This window comes from Manacus candei, unplaced genomic scaffold (assembly GCF_025592945.1).
Source record: "Manacus candei isolate 608988 ecotype Guabito, Panama unplaced genomic scaffold, ASM2559294v1 h1tg000060l, whole genome shotgun sequence".
NCBI classification, from domain to species: domain Eukaryota; kingdom Metazoa; phylum Chordata; class Aves; order Passeriformes; family Pipridae; genus Manacus; species Manacus candei.
Genome location: NW_026138108.1, coordinates 12,074,256 through 12,096,217, shown reverse-complemented (window position 1 = coordinate 12,096,217; position 21,962 = coordinate 12,074,256). Strand labels below are relative to the sequence as shown.

General features: G+C 39.1%; 1 protein-coding gene across 4 annotated transcripts in view; it reads left to right on the top strand.

Moving 5' to 3' along the window:
• Positions 1 to 21,962, top strand: part of SYT9 (synaptotagmin 9) — a 70,661-nt gene that overhangs the window by 30,622 nt on the left and 18,077 nt on the right. For all 4 annotated transcript variants that reach the window (XM_051804187.1, XM_051804190.1, XM_051804188.1 and 1 more), the window contains exons 2-3: positions 1,498 to 1,849; positions 4,337 to 4,883. In XM_051804187.1, the coding sequence (XP_051660147.1) occupies positions 1,498 to 1,849; positions 4,337 to 4,883 (899 nt within the window). The remainder of the gene's footprint in view (positions 1 to 1,497; positions 1,850 to 4,336; positions 4,884 to 21,962) is intronic.

Here is a 21,962-nt window from a genome sequence, read left to right as displayed (position 1 = left end):
TATGCATGGGAGGAATTTCTTTAATTAATTTCAGCTCTGAAACTCTTTGCTGTAATTCCAAACAGCTGCTGTGCTGTCCCCACTCTTAATGAGCTTTTTCTTCATATGACTTGGAGAAGGACAGAAAGGGCCATGCTATCTAAAATTGTTTGAAATGGGTTTTCAGCATGCAAAATAAACTGGACAGCTCCCATGTGAAATGGATTGTAGTGTCACTCCCCCCTCTGAGGAAATTTAATCTGTCTGGCTAGTGAGAATGAGACTCACAGCAGGGACAGAAGGTATTGACTTTTCCACTTTTTTTAAAAAAAATATTCTTTTTTTTTCCCCTTCAAATGGACTGGGGCTGTTTCATCTGAATTGTCATTCTTAAATAATTGCCTTGGTAGAAGCAGTACGTTTCAACCTCATGCCATCTTTTGAAAATTTAGACTAGCTGTTGGCTTAGAGAGATGCAGCCTGACATTCTGAACCTACACACAGTGTGAAAAATTGCTTTGATCAGCTTGTGCTTATGATTTAAGGCAGTAAAATAGAATTCTCACTAATTGTGTTTAAGGCATGATGTATTGTGTAATCCACAGAGAGACTCGTTTCAAAAACACTGTAACCATAAAAACAGCTGTTCCACTGAGTCATTTTCCCAATGTGCAACTTAAAACAAAGCAAAACAGAGCAAAAACCTGTCCCAGTTCTAACTTAGTTGTGTTGATGGAGTAGGATAATGCTGAAAATGTGGGGAAAAACAACAGAAAAGTCATGTCCACATTCCTTTTTATACCAGAAGTTTGGAAACAGGAAAAAAGAGCCTTTGGAGTTAAAAAAAAAAAAAACACAAAAAACCCCAAAAAACCAGAAAAATCTCAGTTTCTAGGAGATATTGGTATCCTAATTAAATTGTGAATAGCAAGGCATAGTCAAAATAATTTGCAAAGATGGCAATGAGTCTAAAATTAGAAAGAAAGGAATTAAAATAATAAAGATATACCAGTTGAATATCTAAAAAAATTCAGGTCATATATGTGCTTTTGTACATATTTTCATGGTGTTCAGCTAGAATACAGTCTCTAGAAGAGAATGTAGTAAGATCTGGTAAAGCAGGTGGAGGAAAAAATTGCACTAGATAAAAGGTAAAAAAAAAGGCAAAACATACTGCAGGCACAGATCTTTCATCAGTAGAAAGTGGAGTGAGCAAGTGAATAACCCTTTAATAAATTTAGAATGACCTTTCAAACCACCATGCTTTTAGAGGGAAAATATAAGCCAAGTTCTATCAAGGTAAGCCTTAAACTGAATTCCAAACAAATTTCCTTGGGGGGAGGGTGCAGGACGTAGAACTTTTAATATGTTTGTATGTTATGACTGTTGCAGGGCCCAGAATTTAATTTTTGTGGATCTGCAGTCCAGAGATCTTTTACTTCCCATATTGATGCTTCGGAGGTGCAGAGCTCCAGAGGGCACAGAGAAGTGACATGGCTCTGTTTTTCTCGTTTGCAGATATCTCAATAAGCTTGCTCTCCTTAGTTGTCACAGCCTGTGGTCTTGCTCTGTTTGGTGTCTCTCTGTTCGTCTCCTGGAAGCTGTGCTGGATCCCTTGGCGAGAGCGTGGTCTGCCATTTGGGAACAAAGACAACAAGCAGGAATCGCTGAACTACACAGACACAGAGACCAATGACCGTGACTACAGTGAGGATTATCTGGGTCAGCCTACAGCCTATCCAGAGTCCTCCATGAAGATCAGCCACACCTCCCCTGATATTCCGTTAGACACCCAGGCGGGAACGAAGGAGAACTGCGTCCACAATGCGCGAATGCACCGGCAGATCACTGAACCAACCTCTTCTGCTCGGTCAGTAACTCCAGTTTCTCTCTGATATTAATGAATACAGATACAGTCCAAAAAGGACAGCTTGATTATTCAATACAGTGATCTGATAAAAATGTATCATCTACTCGCCGCATTCTTTTAAAGAAAAGAATCACACAAACCTTATTCTTTGAGGTGCACAAACCTCATAGGTTGAAAGGACAGGATCACAATCCTGTTCCACTCTTCTATAAACTACTGTCTCATTTGTGCTTCTCCCTCAGAAGCTGGATAACACAGAGCACTATGTGTCTCTTAAAAGCACCAGAACAGCCTAGATTTAGCTTGTAAAGCATATTCATTTGCACTTAGCACTGATGCTGAGCACTCAGTAATATCTCCTCAAAGATTTTTAAAACAACCAAAGAAGAAAAGTAGGCCAAGCTAATGAAACACTTGCAAGAGTTAGAAATAGGATTAAAAATCATAGATTTTAGCCACAGTCATGACTGTGGAGGGAAATGGAACTGAATAAGTCAGTGAAATCTCCAGGGGAACTGCAGAACCAGTACACGAGGGAAGAGCAAAGGGAGAGGGTGAGAGTATGTGCAGGGGCAGGTGATAAAAGGATTATGTTTCATACAGTAAGAAAAAGGATCAGCATGTGAAGATCAGCCAGTAAATATCTGAGTCAAAGCAGATGCATTTCAGCTGGAGAAGGTACAGCACTAGCCCAGTGGCTCTTTGCTAGCCTCCCTTCTGGCCATCTGGGAGAGCAAATTTAACAAAGACTCTTGCCTGCAGGCACACCTGAAACACGGGTGAGATGACAACAGCCAGTTCAGTAATTGCCAGTTGTCCAGAACACGTCTCAGAAAGGATTTGAGACATTTCCAGAGAATTACAAATGCTAATGTCAATCTGTAAAAGAACTTGCCTCAGCATCCTGAGTGCAAAGACAAGGTCTTCTCTCCTGTGCAGATCTTTCTTCTGGCCACGTTCCCAGGCTGACCCTCTCCAACAGGTGTCACACTGGCTCTCTGCTCCCAAGGGATCCTTGTCCAGGTCCCACTCCCGCTCAATGCCATTTGCTGGCACAGAGCAGCAAACCCCTCTCTTTCACTGCCCCTCACTTTTGCCCAGAGCTTCTCCAAAAGACTCTTTCACTGAGCAAGAGGGCCCTGCCTTCCTTACCCTGCATCCTTCAGCTGAGACATCACCCTTTTCTCTGCTGCTTTATGCCATAACTGGGGAGCCAGCTGTGGCTTTTCTCTGTGACCACAGAGGCCAGGCAGCTGCTCCTGCTACAGTCCCTGCTAAGATGTCTCTGAAGTGCCCTCCTTTTTATTCCTCCACAGGATATTCTGCATCTGCCACTGCAATGAGGAGCTTAAGGGTTGAAAAAATACTTATTTTTTGGTTACATGATGATATTTTATCCTGGAAATGACTAATGTATAGCTCTAAGATTATGTATCTATTATGCAACAAGAGAAAAAAAATTAGGGTAGTACAGAAGAGGCTGTTCCTGTTTTAAGCATGCGTAGACAGGTATTTACAAAGAATGAATGAACAATGGTAGCAGAGGAGCTATTGCTGATTAGATTCAATATAAATAGCTTTGGACTAATCCTCTGCTAGCATTTTCCATGTGCTCTTTCTGTATTCAACCACAGCTCATGGTACACCAATAACTGAGTGACTGCTCAATATGAATAGGACAAGAAAATGGAACCCCACTCAGATAAGATTAGGATTTTACATAATCCAACTTTCACATCCCCTCACCCCAACAGGATTTGCAAATTTGATTTCTGTTACCATTCACCAGGGAGAAATTTCAGTCACAATAAGTGAGGGACTCCAGGTAATAAATTTCACTGGACTGAAAATAAAAGCAACTTTTCATCCTCGAGTAATGAAACTAAAGGAGCTTTTCAGCCAAAGTACCACAGAGCTCATTACATCAGGTATGAGAGGAAAAAACAAACAATTGTTGGGGTGGTCAACAAACCATTTCAGGCCAGAACAGCTCACTTGTTAATTGTAGAAATCAACAAGTAATTAAAATGCAGAGATGTCAGGAAGTGTTCTCTGAACCAGAAATCAGCAAGCTCATTTGACCCTGCTGCCATTTGCATAATGCAACTCATTTTGTAGGCATTAATTTACAGGATTCAGTCAAAAATGGCTAGTGATAAAAATAGCTACAGTTCTTATGCCACACCATACTTGCCAATAAGATATAGATCCTTTGGATTTGCAATGGCCATGAATTTCCATTTTGTCACCTTCTTCAGCCAGGTTGGGTTTCAGATATGGCAGCAGAAATGAAGTGACATTGGCACTGAGGGTCAGCTCTGTGAGAACTGTTGGTTCTCACGCTTTATCCCTTCATGGATTAAAGATCTGACCCCGCCGTACGTTACAAAAACACATCACATGAGAGCAGGATCTTCCACGTGTGTGTGTGCAGGGACTCTTCTCATCCTCAACACGTCTGTTTAAACTCTTTCATTTCCACTTAAGGCACAATTCGATCCGAAGACAGCTCAACCTCTCCAACCCGGACTTCAACATCCAGCAGGTTCAGAAACAGGAGCAGCTGACGGGGATCGGCCGCATTAAGCCAGAGCTGTACAAGCAAAGATCGGTGGACACGGACGATGGCCGGAGGAGTAACAGCAAGGCGTGTGGAAAACTGAACTTTATTCTCAAATACGATTGTGATTTAGAGCAGCTGATAGTGAAGATTCACAAGGCCATCAACCTGCCAGCAAAGGACTTCTCTGGAACTTCAGATCCGTACGTGAAGATATATCTGCTTCCTGACAGGAAAACAAAACACCAGACTAAAGTGCACAGAAAGACCCTAAATCCAGTATTTGATGAAGTTTTTTTATTTACTGTTCCATACAATGATCTGAACACAAGGAAACTCCATTTCTCTGTATATGACTTTGACAGATTCTCCAGGCATGACTTGATTGGCCAAGTGGTAGTGGATAATTTTTTAGATTTGGCAGATTTTCCCAGGGAATGTAATATTTGGAAGGATATTGAATATGTCACCAATGTAAGTATTACAGTTTTTCTTTCTGAATTTTTTTTGTTTCTGATTTCATTTCCTTGACGTGATTATAACTGAAATTGTCTGTTAAATTTATGAAGGAAAATATTCTCTCTCTCAGGCTTTGACCTTAATCCAAGGAAAATGACAGTACATTTTCAGTCCTAATTTCTTGTTCTTTGGATATATTAAAGCATGTTTTATGTAGGATATAGTGGGTTTAGTCATTGTGCTGATGATAGGGTAGTAATGCTGAAGGATGTTCTTCTCTTAATCTTACTTAATCTAAAACTTATTCAAGGAAATACTACTCCTCTTACTTTGCCTATTTTTCTGTGTTCTGCATGATTTTTCATGTAAATTACACCATACTAATTAGCTAGAACTGCAGATTCAACATTCTTTATGTAGTGATTTTCAATCCTTCAAAAGACTATATTCTCATAAATTCAAACAACCCCCCCAGCTATAATCCAGTCAAAGAGAGTTCAGACAATACTGTTCCATGAAAGCAGTGAAACACCCTGAATTGGTTTAACTCTTTGTTTGGCATCGTTTTGTTTTTAGGAAAATGGGAAACTTGTAAAGTAAGTCTCTTTTTCTGTTATCCCAAAGTCTCTGGTATCAAATTCTGAGCAGGAGTCAAACAGTGATTAGATACAAAACCACAGAAATTACTTCTGAAAAGGAAATCTTCTCAGAGCAGGAGCCAACCTCCTTCTAATGCCACTGGAAATGAATCCTGCCCATCCTCCAGAGAACAGACCTTCAGTGAGAATGATACATTACAGAAATCCACAGAGGTGAAGGTACCAGTGCCAAGTGTCAGTAAATAATTCATTTGCTATGTCAAACCACACTCAAATAGAGTGCACATTTTAGAGTCAAATGAACCAAACATCATTAACAGTAAGATCAAAGTGTAACTTTGTTAGACCTCAGTTCAAGAAAGCATTTAAGAATATGCTTAACTGAGAATAAGAAGCCATTAAAAAGTAAAGGATGTTCTGAGACAAATAACTTTCCTGAATTCAACTCCTCATCATATACCTCTGTGGTCTGGTACTATGCCTGTGTTACAGACCAAATTGCTTAAATCCATTATTTTGTTTGGAATTTCTTTTTGGAAATGGATATTTCCCTCATTTTAAGGTGATTTCTCAGCCTTCTTGGTCAGTGTGTGGAACGTGCACTCACTGCACAGTCCTGTCCCACACAAGGATGGAAGTGCAGCAGCAGCACGAGCAGCTCCTCACTTGGGATACAGGCAGGGCCTTGGTGTCAGAGAGCAGGAACCTGGCTTTTGTGTGAGGAGTTATTGCTTTTCAACCACAAGGGAAGAGTAAGGATGTGACAGAGCAGTTGACAGTCATTCCAAGTGAAAGACTGTCTTCATGCAGCATTAAGTGTCTCAAGATCAACTTCATTTTTTACTGTAAACTGAAAGCTGCATGCACAGGCACACTGGAGTTACTCTGATATGTACCAGTCCTTTTGCCCTGCTTTGACTCAGGCAGAAGGTTTACTCTGGTATTTTCTTTAGAATCACTTCTCCTTCCAAATTTCAAAAGCGATTCAGCGTGTCATTTGTATTCAGATTTTCTGTAATCTCTGAAATTAAATTCAGGACTGAAACATGAGTCATTTATTAATTCCTACTGATACTAATTCCTGTGAGAAGCGTAACCCTGTTTATCCAAACAGAACACACGACCTGCCATCTAGACTTGTCACTGGGTTTCCAGCTAGCAGAGACCTTTTCAAAGCAAGTGACTCACAGTACATAGGAGACACATCCAATTTCGGGTAATGTGAGTTCTGAGATAAAAGTATCAGATAAATGAAAGTGTGGAGTACTCAGCTTACCAATTAACATTTCCAAAATTTCAAAGGTTAGAACTCACTCCGTGAAGTTATGAGAAACCCTCCACGCATCATTTAAGAAACCAAATTTCAGCCCATTTCCTTGTCTGTGTAGCTCAGATATCTCTCAGACTGACAGCAGAAGCTGAATCCTGCAGGCTACTCGTGAAGCTGCTGCAGTGGATACTCCTGTGGCTGCACTCCAAGCCAGCAGGCAGCATTAGTGAACCCCAGAAAGAAATTTCGGCAAAGTTTTGAGCACCATGGGGAGGTTTATGGTTGCAAACCAAAACTGTATCAAGAGTCCCAGGTTTTCAATGATTTTATATTTGAATGCCTTGTTGTTTCAAATAATACTGGAGAACAGACAAATTCTTGGCAAAATTACTGAAGGAAATTCAGTTAATGTAGATCAACAAAGAGTGCACACAGGAAGGATAAAGCAAGGAAAGATGAGACAAAGGGAAGCTCCACACAAACTATACATGACAAGTTTGACATAATTCTAAAGAGTACATTCATTTTAATTCCTCGTGCATCTTATTGCACTGCATAACCAGCGAGCCCAAAGGCCTTTATTTTACATTCTTCATTTTATTATGTTCTAATCCAATTTGACACAGTAATATAAAAGAATGTATCAAATCCTTCTCTGCCCAGCAAAAAATGTCCTACTTCGAGTGAGCACTGCAGATTATGCCTGAAATGTCAGATTTACTGCAAACAATGCCATTAAACTGACCTATTATGCCATGTGCTTTCTTCTGTTTTCTAATAACACTGAAAGATTTTTTTTTAATCCCAAACCAGCAGTTTTCATTCCTTAGACAATAACATCTGTTACCATCCCAGAGTTAAAGAGAAATTATTTCATAACACAGACGCATGTCAGCATAAATTTTTTTTACATGCTTAAAAGCAATCTGCTGCCAAACATGAATCTCCAATATCAAAATGATTGTTCTTCTAATCCCAGGTCCTCTGAACATAAAATCTCTCTCCTGTAACACTGACACTTTCTCCAAGCAGAAAAAAAAAGGCATCAATGGGCTGTATAATGGGAGAAATAATTAAGTGGATCAACTGTAGATGAACATGATATGAACTAGATAAGCTTTTTGAATATCTACCAGTCAGATTACACTGTTTTCTGGTTTATCAAGAAAAAAAAAAAAGATTCTTTTTATTTTTAGCCTGTGTTTCTCTTGTTGCCACGTTTTGTTTAAGAGCATCTAAAACATAATCAGGTTTGGGGTGGGGTTTTTTGTTTGTTTTTGTAATTTTCATGGACTGATGGCATGTTTGAAGAGAAAAAAATGGTTAATATTTCCTTGGTTACCACCTTCAAACTCAGATGGGATCAGGAAAAAAAAAGAAAAGGCTTTGTCACAAAATAAAATGAAAAACTATGGAAGAAGAATGTGTCAGATATGAAACAGGAAGGTGTCAGATAGTCTGTTTCAGATAAAGGAGAACCTTCTCTTTCAGAAGATGCCAAGAAGATCCACTGGCATAACTTGCGGTGCATCCAGAAAGGAAAATCCTTTTTGAAGAATTGCTTGTTAAACATCATCAGGCAGCTACAGGGCACAGAGAGGATTTCTGTGAGCTAGAAATCTAGCTCTGGTTCATACTGGATGTTTCAATTCTCAAAGTGCTCAGCCTTTGGCACTTACTAAGCAGGTGATCCTTCTAGAGAGGAGTATTTAAAAGTGGCCTCAACTTAGAGCAGGGGGGTAATCAGAGTAAGAAAGAACAATATAAATTTCTACTCTTAACTGGGCCAGCATTTTCCAAAATGACTGGTCATTTTAGTAGGCAATTTTCTGACTTTGTTATAGTACGTATAGCTTCTGCCACTGATGCTATTTTTTAGTTGTCAGATATAGTTATGTTTAATATCTAGGCATGGTACAGTGAAAACTGCTCTTTTTATGAATGTCTAACTTTATATATACACTTAAAAAACCACCCCTTATTCATAACACCCCATTGGCACCTTTCTCTCATCTTACCTTGAGTTTGTGAATATTTCTGTAACATTCTTTCCTGAAAGGATATTTACAACAAGATTTGCAGTGATTATGTACCTAATATTCTCTAAAATGTAGCTGCCTGATTGACAGCTACAATTTATCCTTATCTGTGACTCCTTTGAGGCTCTTTGGGGTGTGCAACTTCTGTGAAGGCGTGAAGTAAATTGAAAGCCTGTTAAAGGTAGAAAGCAGTTGCTCACATTCAAGCCATGGTTTTTTCTTTACCTGCAAACAACTGGAGGACTAGGAAGGATTCAAAGGGTTACTCTGTTTTGAATATGACTATCTTGAAGTACTTCACTGGTTACTAGCAAAGCATTGACGAGTGTAGCATCCAGCCCCCAACGTTATAAAACAACAGATCAGGGTATGAAAGGAGAGTGAAAATAGAGAAGGAAATATTTGTGAAACTGAGAGGAGATTACAGAAAGAAGGCCCTGGGTAATACATATAGAATTTGAGAAGTAATATACTGCAGACTTTCAGGTATGTGTACGGTTCACTGAAACCCAAAAGATAGTTATGGATAGTTCAAAGCTGTGAAGAAACATGAGCTGTATATCAAGTTGCTCACTCTGACATCCAGAAAGAGCCAGCATATGCTACAAGTTTTAAAGCCAAGATATTGATTGCATCTCTTTGAAAGAGTCTTCAAGCTTTTTTAGGGTCTGAGTAGTGGTCAAGAATACAGCAGTGTGTCAGATAATGATGAATTAGTTCTACACAGAAGCAGGAAACAAAAACATATTTAAAAAATAATGAATTTAGGATGTATATTGGTATGCATGCTAGTGTTTTGACAAAGAAAGAGTTAAAAGTGGGATGGTTATAGGTATTTGAAATTCTGCATTTTAAAAATGCTAATTGTTCACTGCTGTTGTTCTCAAGTTTGCCCAAGAAAGAAAGATTTGAGATATTTGTATTTTTAGGCATTTATGTTGTATAACTGAGATGCAACTGGAATCAAAACATCATCACAAGGAATTTTCAAGTTCTCCGTTTCAGAGATGTTAATGCCAGTAAAAGTATGTATGGAAGAGAGACAAAAAGACGCTGATTTTTTCAATCAGTTGATCAGTTGCATTGCCTAGAACCAGGCTGTGAACCATTATTTGTCTGCCAAATGCAGATGTATAGATGCAGGTCATAGTCCTTAGGGCTTAAACCCTCAAAAACCAAGGAAAATAAACTTCCTTCTTCGAAAGAAATAGGTAAATATTGTCCCTAATTCCCAGACAGCAGAACAGACTTGGACAAAAGGGATGTGACTTGCTCAAGACACAACACTCCTAATGGCAGAAATGAGACCAGGTCCAGAATCTGCAGATTCCTGGCACCAGCCTTAATCCACTCGGTGCAGCGCTGCTTATCTCCTTCGACAGTGTGCAGACACTGGAGCTGGCAGGAAGTCAGCTAAGTCCACCTACTCCAGTTCTAAAAACTGTTTAGCTTGTCAAGATGCTTTAGCTAGTATTTCTGAAATCCCTGTTCTGGCATTCAGCAAGAGCTCAGGAAAGCGTTTAAAATATTTACAAGGGTTAACAAAATTTTTGAGTTAGCAGTTTGAGGAGGAACAGAAACAAACCAAAGCTCTGCCTCAGTGTATGAATTCAAATCCAAACCATCAATGTTAAGTACCATATCTGTTTTTTAGGACTGTGGCAATAAAAGAGAAACACAAATTGATTTTTTTGTTTTGTTTTGTTTTGGTTTGGTTTTTTTTTGTAATACAGAAAACATATCTGGTATTAACCTGTTGTTCCACTTGTGTAAACATGTAGGTTTTTGCATCAGGTGAACAACCAGTTATTGATGTGGAGATGTACCAAATAAATTGATTTGCAAATTCAAGTCTCTTTAGAAGAGAGAGGTTTGAAAACTCATGCATCTTGCCCGTGTTAAAGCATGGCAAAAGCTTAGGAGCATCAATTATTTCATGACTAGATAACTTAAGGCAGTAAAAGCAAGAGGTAAGATTCACCTCACTTAATAAACTTATTAAAAAAAAAAAAAACAATCAAAACAAAACACCAAACCCACAAACAAACCCAGAAGAACTCAAAAATACAGAAAGCATAATTGCCTTCGAGAGGCAGATCAGTGGATATTCATCTTCTCCAAAGTCACAAGGTCGCCTTTTGTTGCGTGATTTTTCTGACTATTCTTAGTTAAATTTGCAGAAAAAATAAAAGTGCATGTGTAATGAACCATTTCACAGATAAAAGATGATGAAAAGTTCATAGATCTTTAATCCTTCAGATTTCTAAGGGTCACCACAGCAGGGATGAAATAGAAATTAATTAGCCTTCAGCATCAGCATAACAGGTATAGTGCTCATTGTACAGTGGGGAACAGAGGCAGCCAGTGTTTTTCTTACTTTTTAAAAAATATTTTTATAACCACATATTTAAATAGGTTTATTTTCAAAACTGGCCTTTTCCTTTTGTCTTTTTGGTTTTTTTTTCTTTTTTAGTTTAATGATTTTACTAATGACTTTGTAGGAGAAGATTTGTCAGAAATGTCCTCCATATAAATGACGAGGAGCCATCACTCAGCATGGCTAAGCAGATAGAGATATGTACAATCATATAGGGTAGAGATAAGATATTACCAAGTGTTTTCAGAAAAGTTAAAGACATCATATGCCTAATTCTACTTGGAACAACTGCGTAACTGTGAGAATAATATTCAATAAAACTTGGGAAGGGTCAGAAGTAAAAACAAGTCAAATGCCTTAAAGAGCAGTGGTTTGTGATGCAGCTCTGTTGGTCCTGAGTTGGGGTTACAACCACTCAAAGCTTGGCTCTAAAAGTAGCAAAGACTAATCTATGCAAGTGTTTACCTAAAAGCCCTGTAACTCCACAGGCATAGCCAGAAACAGGATGAATCTTGTAATACCACTGAAGCTTCAGCTAACATTTATTGGGGGTTTGGGAGCAGTTTAAGAAAATGGTAATTCAGAGAGTTGTTTGTATGTGTATGTGCCACATGAAGTTTGCAGAACTGGGGAGCGTGGCCATCACAGTTTCCAAGGGAGCTTTTTCAGGATGGATATTTCTCTACAAAAAACCCATACAAATAAACAACCAAACAAAAGAAACTAAAGCAAGACTAAAGAATAAAAAAGAAACCCATGCAGCAAAAATGTCACCATTCCAGTTAAAGAATTTAAAAGAAAAAAAAAAAGTGTTCCAAAGTCAGTGTTTTGAGAAGACTGAAGTTCCAGAATAAGATGTTTTGATTTCTCATTTGGAATACCCTTCTATTGCTATATTTTAAAATGTCTTGAAAGCTGAAATAGGAAAAAAAATCCTGATTTTTATCAAAGCATAATGTTTCAAGTCAATTGAGGGATATTCTGCTTCAAAATGGAAATAACTCAAAATTCCTTATGAAGTTGAAAACCTGCTTCCTATGCTGGTTCTTCCCCTGCCCATCCGTGCTGCATATTCTTGAGCTCTCTCTTTTGTCCTTGTGTCCTGCATGTTTCCCTGGTGCAACAGCCCCAGAACAGCAACAGTGTATGAAGATCATTTTCCTCCATGCGTCAGCTGCATGCTGAAAAAGGCTAGAGAAAATACTAAATTCCTGTTTCCTGCTTATTGGAAGTTTCTGTAAAAGTCCCTGTTCTACACATTCCCCCTTCTCCTTTCTTCTCACCTCCTCTGCCATTCTTTTTTCCCAGAAATCTCTATCAAACAAGAATCTCAGTGAGCTCACAGTAAGAGACACACTGCACATAAAGCAAAGCCAAAGTGTGATCCTGGTCAGCCAAGCCTGTCCTTCAATTATACCATCCAAAATTGTCAGTGGGAGCTGCAAACACAAAAAAAAAGTACTGCTCTAGTGTTTTACAATTCATAGGCAGCAATTCTTGAAGATGAGCAAAGAGCACTCATGCAGAGCTAAGACTAAAATAGCTGTATTAAGGGGATCTTGGTTGTAACCATTCTGCACATAATTCAGGATTAGACTGTGCCATAGCCTTTTTTCTACAGGGTTATATAACTTTCAATTTAAACATGTATTTAGCCAGGCAGGGGAAAAAAATCACTTCAAACACGCATTTAATTATTAAACTGTTTGGGGAATGCTTACTCTGTCTCTTTTAACTAGCAGAGGTCACAGAAAGCAATTCAATAGCTTATGGATTCATCAAAATTTCTGAACAATCGTACTCTTTAAATGAAGTTTCAATATTTGGAACCAAACTTGCAAGTATTCTTCCCTCTGAGCATACTGTGCTTATGTGAAAAACCTCAAGCCGTTTTTAGCCTTTAATCCCCACTAGACATCACAGCCATCAGGCATCCTTTCTCCACCAAACAGGGTATTTCAGAGTCTTACAGTTTCCCTCTGTGTGCAATCTGTTTACCCAGGTCTCATATTGGTTTGCCTTGGTCTTGTATTTAAGCAGTAAGGGGACTTCTTTGTTGTTATATACGTAGGGCCTCGCTATGACTGTTCCCAGAACTCTCACCAGGACACACTGATTCTGTGGGAAGGGGGGAGCCAAAGTATTCAGGAAGCACCTCTGGCACACCACACCCAACAGGCATCCTAACACAAGCTAAAATGTGAACATGCTGGGGTGCAGTTGCCACTATACACAGGCTCTTTTCTCACCAAAAGATTTGTCTGGCCCCTTTCAAAGTCTTGTTAGAGGATGTAACTCGTCTCACACTTTAATCTTTCAGGATTTTAAGATCTGTAACAGGAGAGGAGAGGACAAAATATCATCTGTACAGAGGGGAGGAATTACTGGATCATAACAGTAGTACTGGGAGGCCTGGATTTTATAATTACAGGTTAAATTATAGAGTTTGCCAAAGTTAAGATAAGGCCATACCATTGACTAAATAATCAGATCTCCCCACTGCCTTTGTGGAGGGAAACCATTAGAAGCTGCAGCTGAAGTTTGAGCTGACTTGTGGAAAAGGCCCTATTGTTCCAACAATATGTATCTATATATGTATCTATAGCTTTTCTAGCTTTTCTCCTAGTCTAGGAAACTTATAGCTGTTTGAAAGAAATAGATGAAACAACTGAACTGACATAGATGAGAGTAGAAATTTCAAAGGATACACAAAGCATTTTGCTAAGATTTGGTTATATGGTCAACAAATATAATTCCAGATATTATGGAGGCCCTAATTGTGTACATGACAGCTTTCCTGTCTTTAGTTACAGCCCTTCAGAGCATGAGGGCTGCTGCCAAGGCTCTGTAGAGAACCTTGCTCGAGTTACTGCAGGAAGATACATAGCTATGCTCTTCCAGTCTTTCACTTTGTGAAAAATAGCTTACTTGGCAGCCAAATTATCCAAGGGAAGAGGGACAGAAAGGCATCACTCTTTCATGGTAACTGAGCTGTTTTTCTGAGAGCAGGGCTAAAGAAACAATGGCAAAACTGAACACCTATAACCTGACTAAAAAGTTTTTCATGAAGATTTATCAGCCCCAAGCTTATGACATCTTAACAGCAGAGATCTTCATTTTAACTTACTATTTTATTTAGTTTCTCCTCGTGAATACCCGTTTCTCTAAACATTCAGAATACACACGTATCAGGAACAACATATAAAGTATACTGTTTCCTGAAAAAATCCAACAGTCCACAGCAACCTCACTTTGTGGTTGCCTGGGGAGGATTAAATGACACACACCCCCCAATCTCTGAATTCTGCACCAGTTGTCACAAACACTGAAAGGCAATTCACAATGCACACCCAAGTTCTAAAATTATGGATATTCTTTAGTTGGTCTCACTGAAGTCACTGGAAGTAATCACGGGGATAAATGAGGCATACAGGCTTTTGCAGTGCCTGAGCCTTCCTGTGGCTCCCCAGCAGAGAATTAAGAGTGAGGATTTCACACCATGTACTTTGGTGAAGTGACAGGCTCAAATGACAAGACTGCATTAGCAATGTCTGTGGTATCATGACATTTGAGATTTATGTAGCTACATGTTCCTGGCCCTTCATTGCTTGATTAAACACCTTGCTCTATTTACTCAAGAAAACAGTAGTCACAAGCTACCTCTTACCTCAGTGAATGCTTAATCGTTCGCTACTCCTTTCATCAGGCAAACTCTGAATTAAAGCTACGTACACCATCTGGAAGAAGATTTCTGACTAGTGATGGCATCTTTCTTGTGATGGGCATGGAAGCAGAAAACAACTGACAGCTGGAGGTTTTCACAGTTGATTATGTGAACTATAGGGATAAAATTCCCCACTCAGATACTTGGGCCAAATCTGGCATCTAAAAAACAGCAGTTTATCACAACATCAGAAAACATAACCTTGCTTGCCAGGCAACCAATTACTAACATCCTCAGTATATGTGACTGAAATCCATCACCCCTCCAACCCAACATCTCCTCTTCCATTTTCTGCAGTAAAATTTTTACAAAAGGAGCAGGGAATAGGACATAAGCCATATCATCCAATATCTAAGACTTTCCATTCATATAGAAGCTGCTATCCAAACACTATGAAAGTTAACTCAAAAGAACAATGTCCCATACTGTATTTCTTATGTCTGTTTTCAGAATTCATAGAACTCTATATGTGTTTTCTTTTTAAAAGCATGCTGGGGTTTTATAAGTAGTTTTAAAAGCCAGCTGTGGTTTAATCAACCATCTGATCTACATTAAGATAACTCCTCTGAACAACCCCAACAATAAAATAAATATGTATGCAGTAAAGTGAAACAAACGTGTGTACAGAAGTGATAGAGAGAAAATAGCAGACTTTGGTTTTGAGCACCCTAGAGAGTTATTTATGATCATCAGGAAGAAAGGAATCACTTAAAAATAATGAAAACCTTTCATGTCTATACTTCACTGAGCACAGAATCTTACAGTAAATGCTAATTTAACAATAAACTTCTCTCTACTGGGACCACAACATCTTATGCAGGTAGAAGTGAGTAGTGCTCAGGATTAGATCCTGACTCTACTGTAAAGTCAGGGAAAGAATTCCCACTGAAGCTCAGATTTCATGTGTATCCTCTTGCTGTAGTTTGGAAATAGTATCTTGTAAACAATACAAAAAGCCATATGAAATAATTGAACAGGTAACTTTAGATGTACATCAGAAAATGTACTAGAACAGCAGAACAAGCAAATTACCATCCTATTATTCCTCTCTGTAGAAGAAATATGTAACAGTGACTACTCAACACAGATTTGAAGGTACTCCTCCTCTCCCAAAATTTGATAGGTAAAATATGAGTGAGCTATCACCTTTCTTCTTGGAGAAAGCAGATAGAAATCTCTCCCTCAGAAATTACCTGAGTTCTATATCCACATCTTCAATTTTGGCTGGCTGTAGCCTTCCTAATGGAATGAAAACAGATTATTTTCCCTCTAGGTTTCTGCAGAGCACCCCTGACCCATTCCTTTTGGTAGCTCAGCATGGTTTATCATTTACCAGCTCCTTTTCCAAACCCTTCACTTTACTCAATATATAGAGAATATCAACATTCTTGAGAAAGCCATGAAAAACAGTTCATTCAATTCAAAGATTTTATTATGAAATAACATATAAAAAGCTTTTCATCCTATCTATAGCAGTAATACTTTTTTCATTAAAATACATATCTTTTTAAAAACAAACAGGTATCTATAGCAGTAGATGCTCACTTTCTTCATCCCCATCCAGCCACTTCTGTGCTTCTTAAAAGGTACTTATTTCAGGAAACCTTTCAGTGCTAAATCAGCCCACACACAAAAGGATACTATCCTTCTTTTCAGACAGTTTTGCTTCAAAAGTTATGAGTCAGGATGGTTAGAGATAAATACATTAAATTCTTTCAAAATCATACTTCCTTCCAAAAAATTGAAGTCAGGCCCTGTTAAGGTGGCAGATTGAGTACCCAAAATCAAATTAACAGAGTCCTAAAGTGAATTCGCCATTTAGGACAAGTCAATTCACAACTCTGATTTCATCTAAAAACTATCAAATTATTTAAATTATAAGCAGTTAAACTGAAAATTTGAGAAGGCATCCGAGTGACTGTGACATACTGTTTACTGAATCACTCACAGGCTGTCTAAAAGTGCTACTTTTTTTCCTACTCCTAGGCAAGTATGTACTGAAAAACACTATTTATTCTGAATATAAAGATAACCAGGTATAAGTCTGGGCAGCTCACCACATTCACCTCACACAAGCTCACGTGATTCCAGGAGGAAGAACAGAACAAGCTGCAGAAAACAATCCTTTTCCTCTCTAGGTGTGTTTCACATGTAGCACGTGCAAGGTAAAACAAGTTAGAAGGGAAGTCTAAGAGGAGGGCGTTCTGATAACTTGTTTTTGTATGGACTTAAAGCATTAAAGCACTTCTATATTTAGTGCTCTCTTTATCTCACATCTTACACTCCCCTCTGTGCATTCTTTAAGAGAGAGAAAACATGCTCACTGAAGTGGCCCTAAAATTGCCTCCAGTGCACGTCTAAATATAATAGGGAGGCACGAACACATCTGATAGAGAACGAGTAGTACAGAAAAAGAACTGTTATCACACTCTGCACAGTCACATCTTCCCCTGCTCATGCTCTAGACACCTGGATGATACACTTAGTTTCAGAGTCTGCATTTTCTAAAATGGATTTCTGCCTTCTTTCTTCACCTTCTTCACAGTCGTTTGTTTAATTTTAAAGCTCTTTTTTTTTTTCTGTATAGCTCCTAGGGAGATGTAGTACTGGGTGGGTAAACTGCCTAGCAGCTTCAAGATTAAAGTGTTATGTTTATTTGTAAGGTAGGTGGATAATGCACAGCAACAGCATAAATTCTTCATTACCAGATCCACATAGCTTAAGTGTCCTAATGGTGATAGTCCAGAACTGTCCCTGAAGAAAGGAAGGTAGATGGATTTGCATGAACTTTTGGGTAGCATCACCAATTAGGATACTGAGAAAAACTTAAATGTTCCTGGAGTAGCCTGAGAGAAGTGGTAGAAGTAACCCCATGTCACTGGGTCACCAGAGATTCCACGGCATTCACTGGGGAGGTGAGGCAGGGAGGTTTGCCCTGAGAGGGTGAGACACCACCAGCATCTCAGCAGGTTCTGCAGTCAGCAAATTTTACAGAGCAGTCTGTTATGAAATTGTCACTTGCATGTCTAAGAGGAAACAGAAGAGCTTGCATTCTCTCCCGTGTTTCCCTCCCCACCCCCAAAAAAGAACCACCAAACCCCCAACATCTCTCCTCATTCAAATGTGCAGTTTTCTTCATAGCATGGTTTGAGAAGCAAAGGATGAAAGCAGTCCTTGTTTTCACACTTCTGTAACAACACTGTCTAGCTATCATTAGTTTTATTGTCTTTCTCGTTCTTCCTCCCTCTATTATTTCAATTTCTTTTGTGTTTGGAAACCAGAGAGATTCTAAATTAGAAAATGAGGTAATTTTGCAGTATTGAAGATTTAGTGTGTCATCTATTTTGACATATTTAGTAACTGTATTTTTTAGGATTAACCTTGATGTCCATGATTCTATTCTTCCATTTAACTTGCAATTAAAATGTAATGACTGTGCAAGGACAATGAAAGCAGTACAACTCCACACCTTTGCACCCCATCTGTTAACAGCATATTCCCAGTGGTGAAGTAATCTCTTTACCTTGACTGCTTCCCTTTGAAATTTGCAGAGATTTTCTTTTCTACATGACCCATTCAAATTAATTACTAAGAAGTAAATGAAACTTCTATGGAAATGGCTTTTCTATTGTTAAAAGTGAGTAATTTTATGGAGAAGTGTTACTAGTAAAATGCATATTGAGAAATTTAGTTGTGCATTCAGTCTAATGGAAGGTTATGTTGAATGCTTTCAGAATGATTTTAAGTCATAATGATCCATTTTCACCTTTTCTCTGGTGGATGAAACTTTCTGTGGATGGTGCATTGGAGTCTGCAGGGCACCAGTGTTACTGTTTATACAGGTGACAGATCACAAGCCAATTTTTTGTATTTAGTGGTACCACTTAATAGTAACCAAGTCAGTTTGAAAGGTAGCAGGATTTCAGCATCAGGGAACTCTAGAAATGAAGCTGCTTTTTGCCAGAAAACACATGAAGTATTCTCACAGTTCCCTGACCTGAGGGGATGCATGACATAATATGGCAAGATTGTCTCTAGAGAAACAAAACACATGGAGAAATTTCAACAGAAACACACACTTGATCACTGGCTTTAAAATCACAAGGATACCCAGGAAAAGTACCTGTTCAAAAGAAAAAATAACATTCAAACACAATGAAGAAAATCACCGTGTAACTCACAGGAAAAAAAGGTAGGAGGAATAGCTTCATAAGCCCGTTGGCTGTGAATTGGCACTGAACTTAAAAGGAGCTGCACACAGAAAACATTGCTTTTGAAAAGTCCAACTTAGATAGTAATTCTTGTATTACTTTCTAGCGGGATGAGAAGCCAGAAAGGATCAGAAAGAGAGAGAGAAAGAAAGAAAAAAAGAAAGAAAGAAAGAGAGAGAGAAAAGGCGCACCAGAGATTTCATTAAATGTAGATTTGACATCCAGAGATCACAGAATCATTTAGGTTGGAAAAGACCCTTCAGATCATCGAGTCCAACCATTAACCCAGCACTGCCAAGTCCACCACTAAACCACATCAGTAAGTGCCACATCTATGTATATTTTAAATCTCCTCAAGGATGCATGATTACTACCATTTTTACTACCATTATTACTATTATTCCCTGGGTGGCCTGTTCCAATCACTTGAATTTTTAAATGCGCAGAGAGAGTTTGGATTAATGGCAATACACTGATCACTAACAGTTACTTTAGTGGTCAAAATCTAGGGGCAAAGTGCTTCTTTGCTGCCTGCGTACAGTGAACATGGCACATGTGCTTCTCCATCTTCTACATCCTTTACATGGGAGCCCAGAGCAGGATGAGCCCCTCCTGACCTTCCCAGGGCATGTACACAGGTACATGTATAGCTGGCCACTGTCCCTGCTGCAATCTCACCTGGGATAGAATTCCACAGCAGATGGCAAAATCTATCAAGAGATACCTGATTAAATAAAAAAATAAAAAACCTACCTCAGAGAAAAGCTCTGCAATGGCAGGAGAGATATGCTAATGCAGCACAGAGTTTGACATTAACTTTCTATATTTCAAGCATGATTTTATTTGGACCATCCTCTTTTTTTATATCAGCTTCCTCAAAAACAAAATTGTAGAGCAAACTTACACTAAAAGTAGATTCAGATTTGTAGAAATGTCCTTTTATTACCCATTTTGTGTATGACCTGTGCTAAGCCTGAGCAGCAAGGAAGTCAGTTCAGAGCACCTAACGTATGTATAATGAATATATCCACAAAACTCTGTAAGTGCTTGCACAGAATGGGAAGAACATCTTTTTTTCCTGATGCTATGACCCTCTCCATCTTTTTTCAGCACTACCCAGGTGCTTAGTTTCTCTCCTTCTCATAGAGATGTGCTCAGAATACATGATATAACAGACAGCTGCTTTGCACAACACAAAATTCCTGCACTGAGAATGACATTCAGTGCCAAGGGAAGCTGAGGAACTGTTAATAAGGCCCAAAAAACTCTAGTATCGTGTCATTTCAGCACCATGTCTAATTAGCTTTTTTTTGTAAAGAATAGCCACTCTGCAGGACTTTATCCTTAATTAAGATTGTGTCAGCAGGGCACAAGGGCCGGCCGCTCCCTGAGGGCTGGGACGTCAGGACCAGTGTCAGGAACAGCACGGGATCCTGGAGCTGCTGGAAAGGACCTGGCCAGCCAGGTCCCATCCCACCACTCCAGCCAGTGAGTGGGGCAGACTGGGACCTGGGGGGCAGCCCCTGGCATCAGCCAGCTCCCTGGGGATGGGCCAAGCTCCCTGAGTCAGGCTGAAACGGGGAGCCGAGCCAGGGGCAGGTGCAGGGGAAGCCGTGGTAGGCAATCAGGGCCAGTTAGGGCTGTTAGTGCCCTCAGAGCCCTGACATACTGATTGCTCTCAGTCCCTGTACATGAACAGATAATTGAATGGGGTTGGAAGACATATCTTTTCATATTTTAGTAGAGCTCTAAGTTCACGTGCAGCCCTCCTAACTCAAGGTAGAGTGAAAGGCCAATCCATTAATTTGCATACAGATACAGTTTAAATTGACATTTTCATTTTAACACACTCGGGAAAAAAAAATTAACAGGCAAGACATTTTGGATTAAAATATTTTGATTAGTAAACTTTAAGAACCAGCTTCCTCCCTTGCAATTTCTCTTGGATCTATTTGAAATTTTCATTATTAGTGGTATATGGAGATAATTAAACATATCTTTCAACTTATGTCAGAATGGAAGCAAGAGGTAACTGACAAATGGTAGAAATAGTTTTATGCATTAGAATGGATTTGCTGCTTCATTTTCTTCAAGCTCACGTTTGCCTAGAGATAGCAAACACTTAACATGTAATTTAGCCTCCCTTTCTTACAGCAAGCTAGCATTTAGCCTTGAAACCATGAGGGTTTATTTTCTCATCTTTTTCCATCTGTGTGATGTTCACCAAGAGTTTTCTTTGAAGTCAGCAAGGTTGACCCACCCAGATTAGATTGCACTGTAGGCTTCTGCACACTACAACACCATTAACCTCTGGTTTACTTGGGGTTTTTTAAATCTCAGTATTTCACAAAAGAATGAAGGTCTAGTCAAAATCAATTACATCTTGTGGAAAAATTATTGGGTTTGACACGACAGATACTGATGGACATTCATTAAAAGCTTTGGTCCTCACTTTAGGCAACTACTGCCCAATTTTACAGATTGCACTGTTACATTGGCTTGTGACACTGCCCTCTCTAAGGCATCCCCTGTCTGCCTGACCTACCTGTCCTTTCATTTTTACCACCTTCACTTAACATCAAAACACTTATGTTTCCCAGCAGAAGCTCCCTCTTCATTTCCTTTTGAGAAAACAGTTGCTCTCCAAACATATATTCCTGTACAGGTCAATTTACGTTTTATTGCTCTTCCCAAGTTTGTCAACATTTCTGAAGCACCACTGCCTTCCCTGCAGAGGGAAAGGTTTAAGTCAGCTCTGTGCTAATGTGCTCTCCCTTAAAGCTTTAGCATTCAGAAATCATCCCACCCTCACGAGGCTTCCTTTTCAACAGATTTTGGAAGCATAATACCAAAGGTGGCAACTTGTAAACTCTG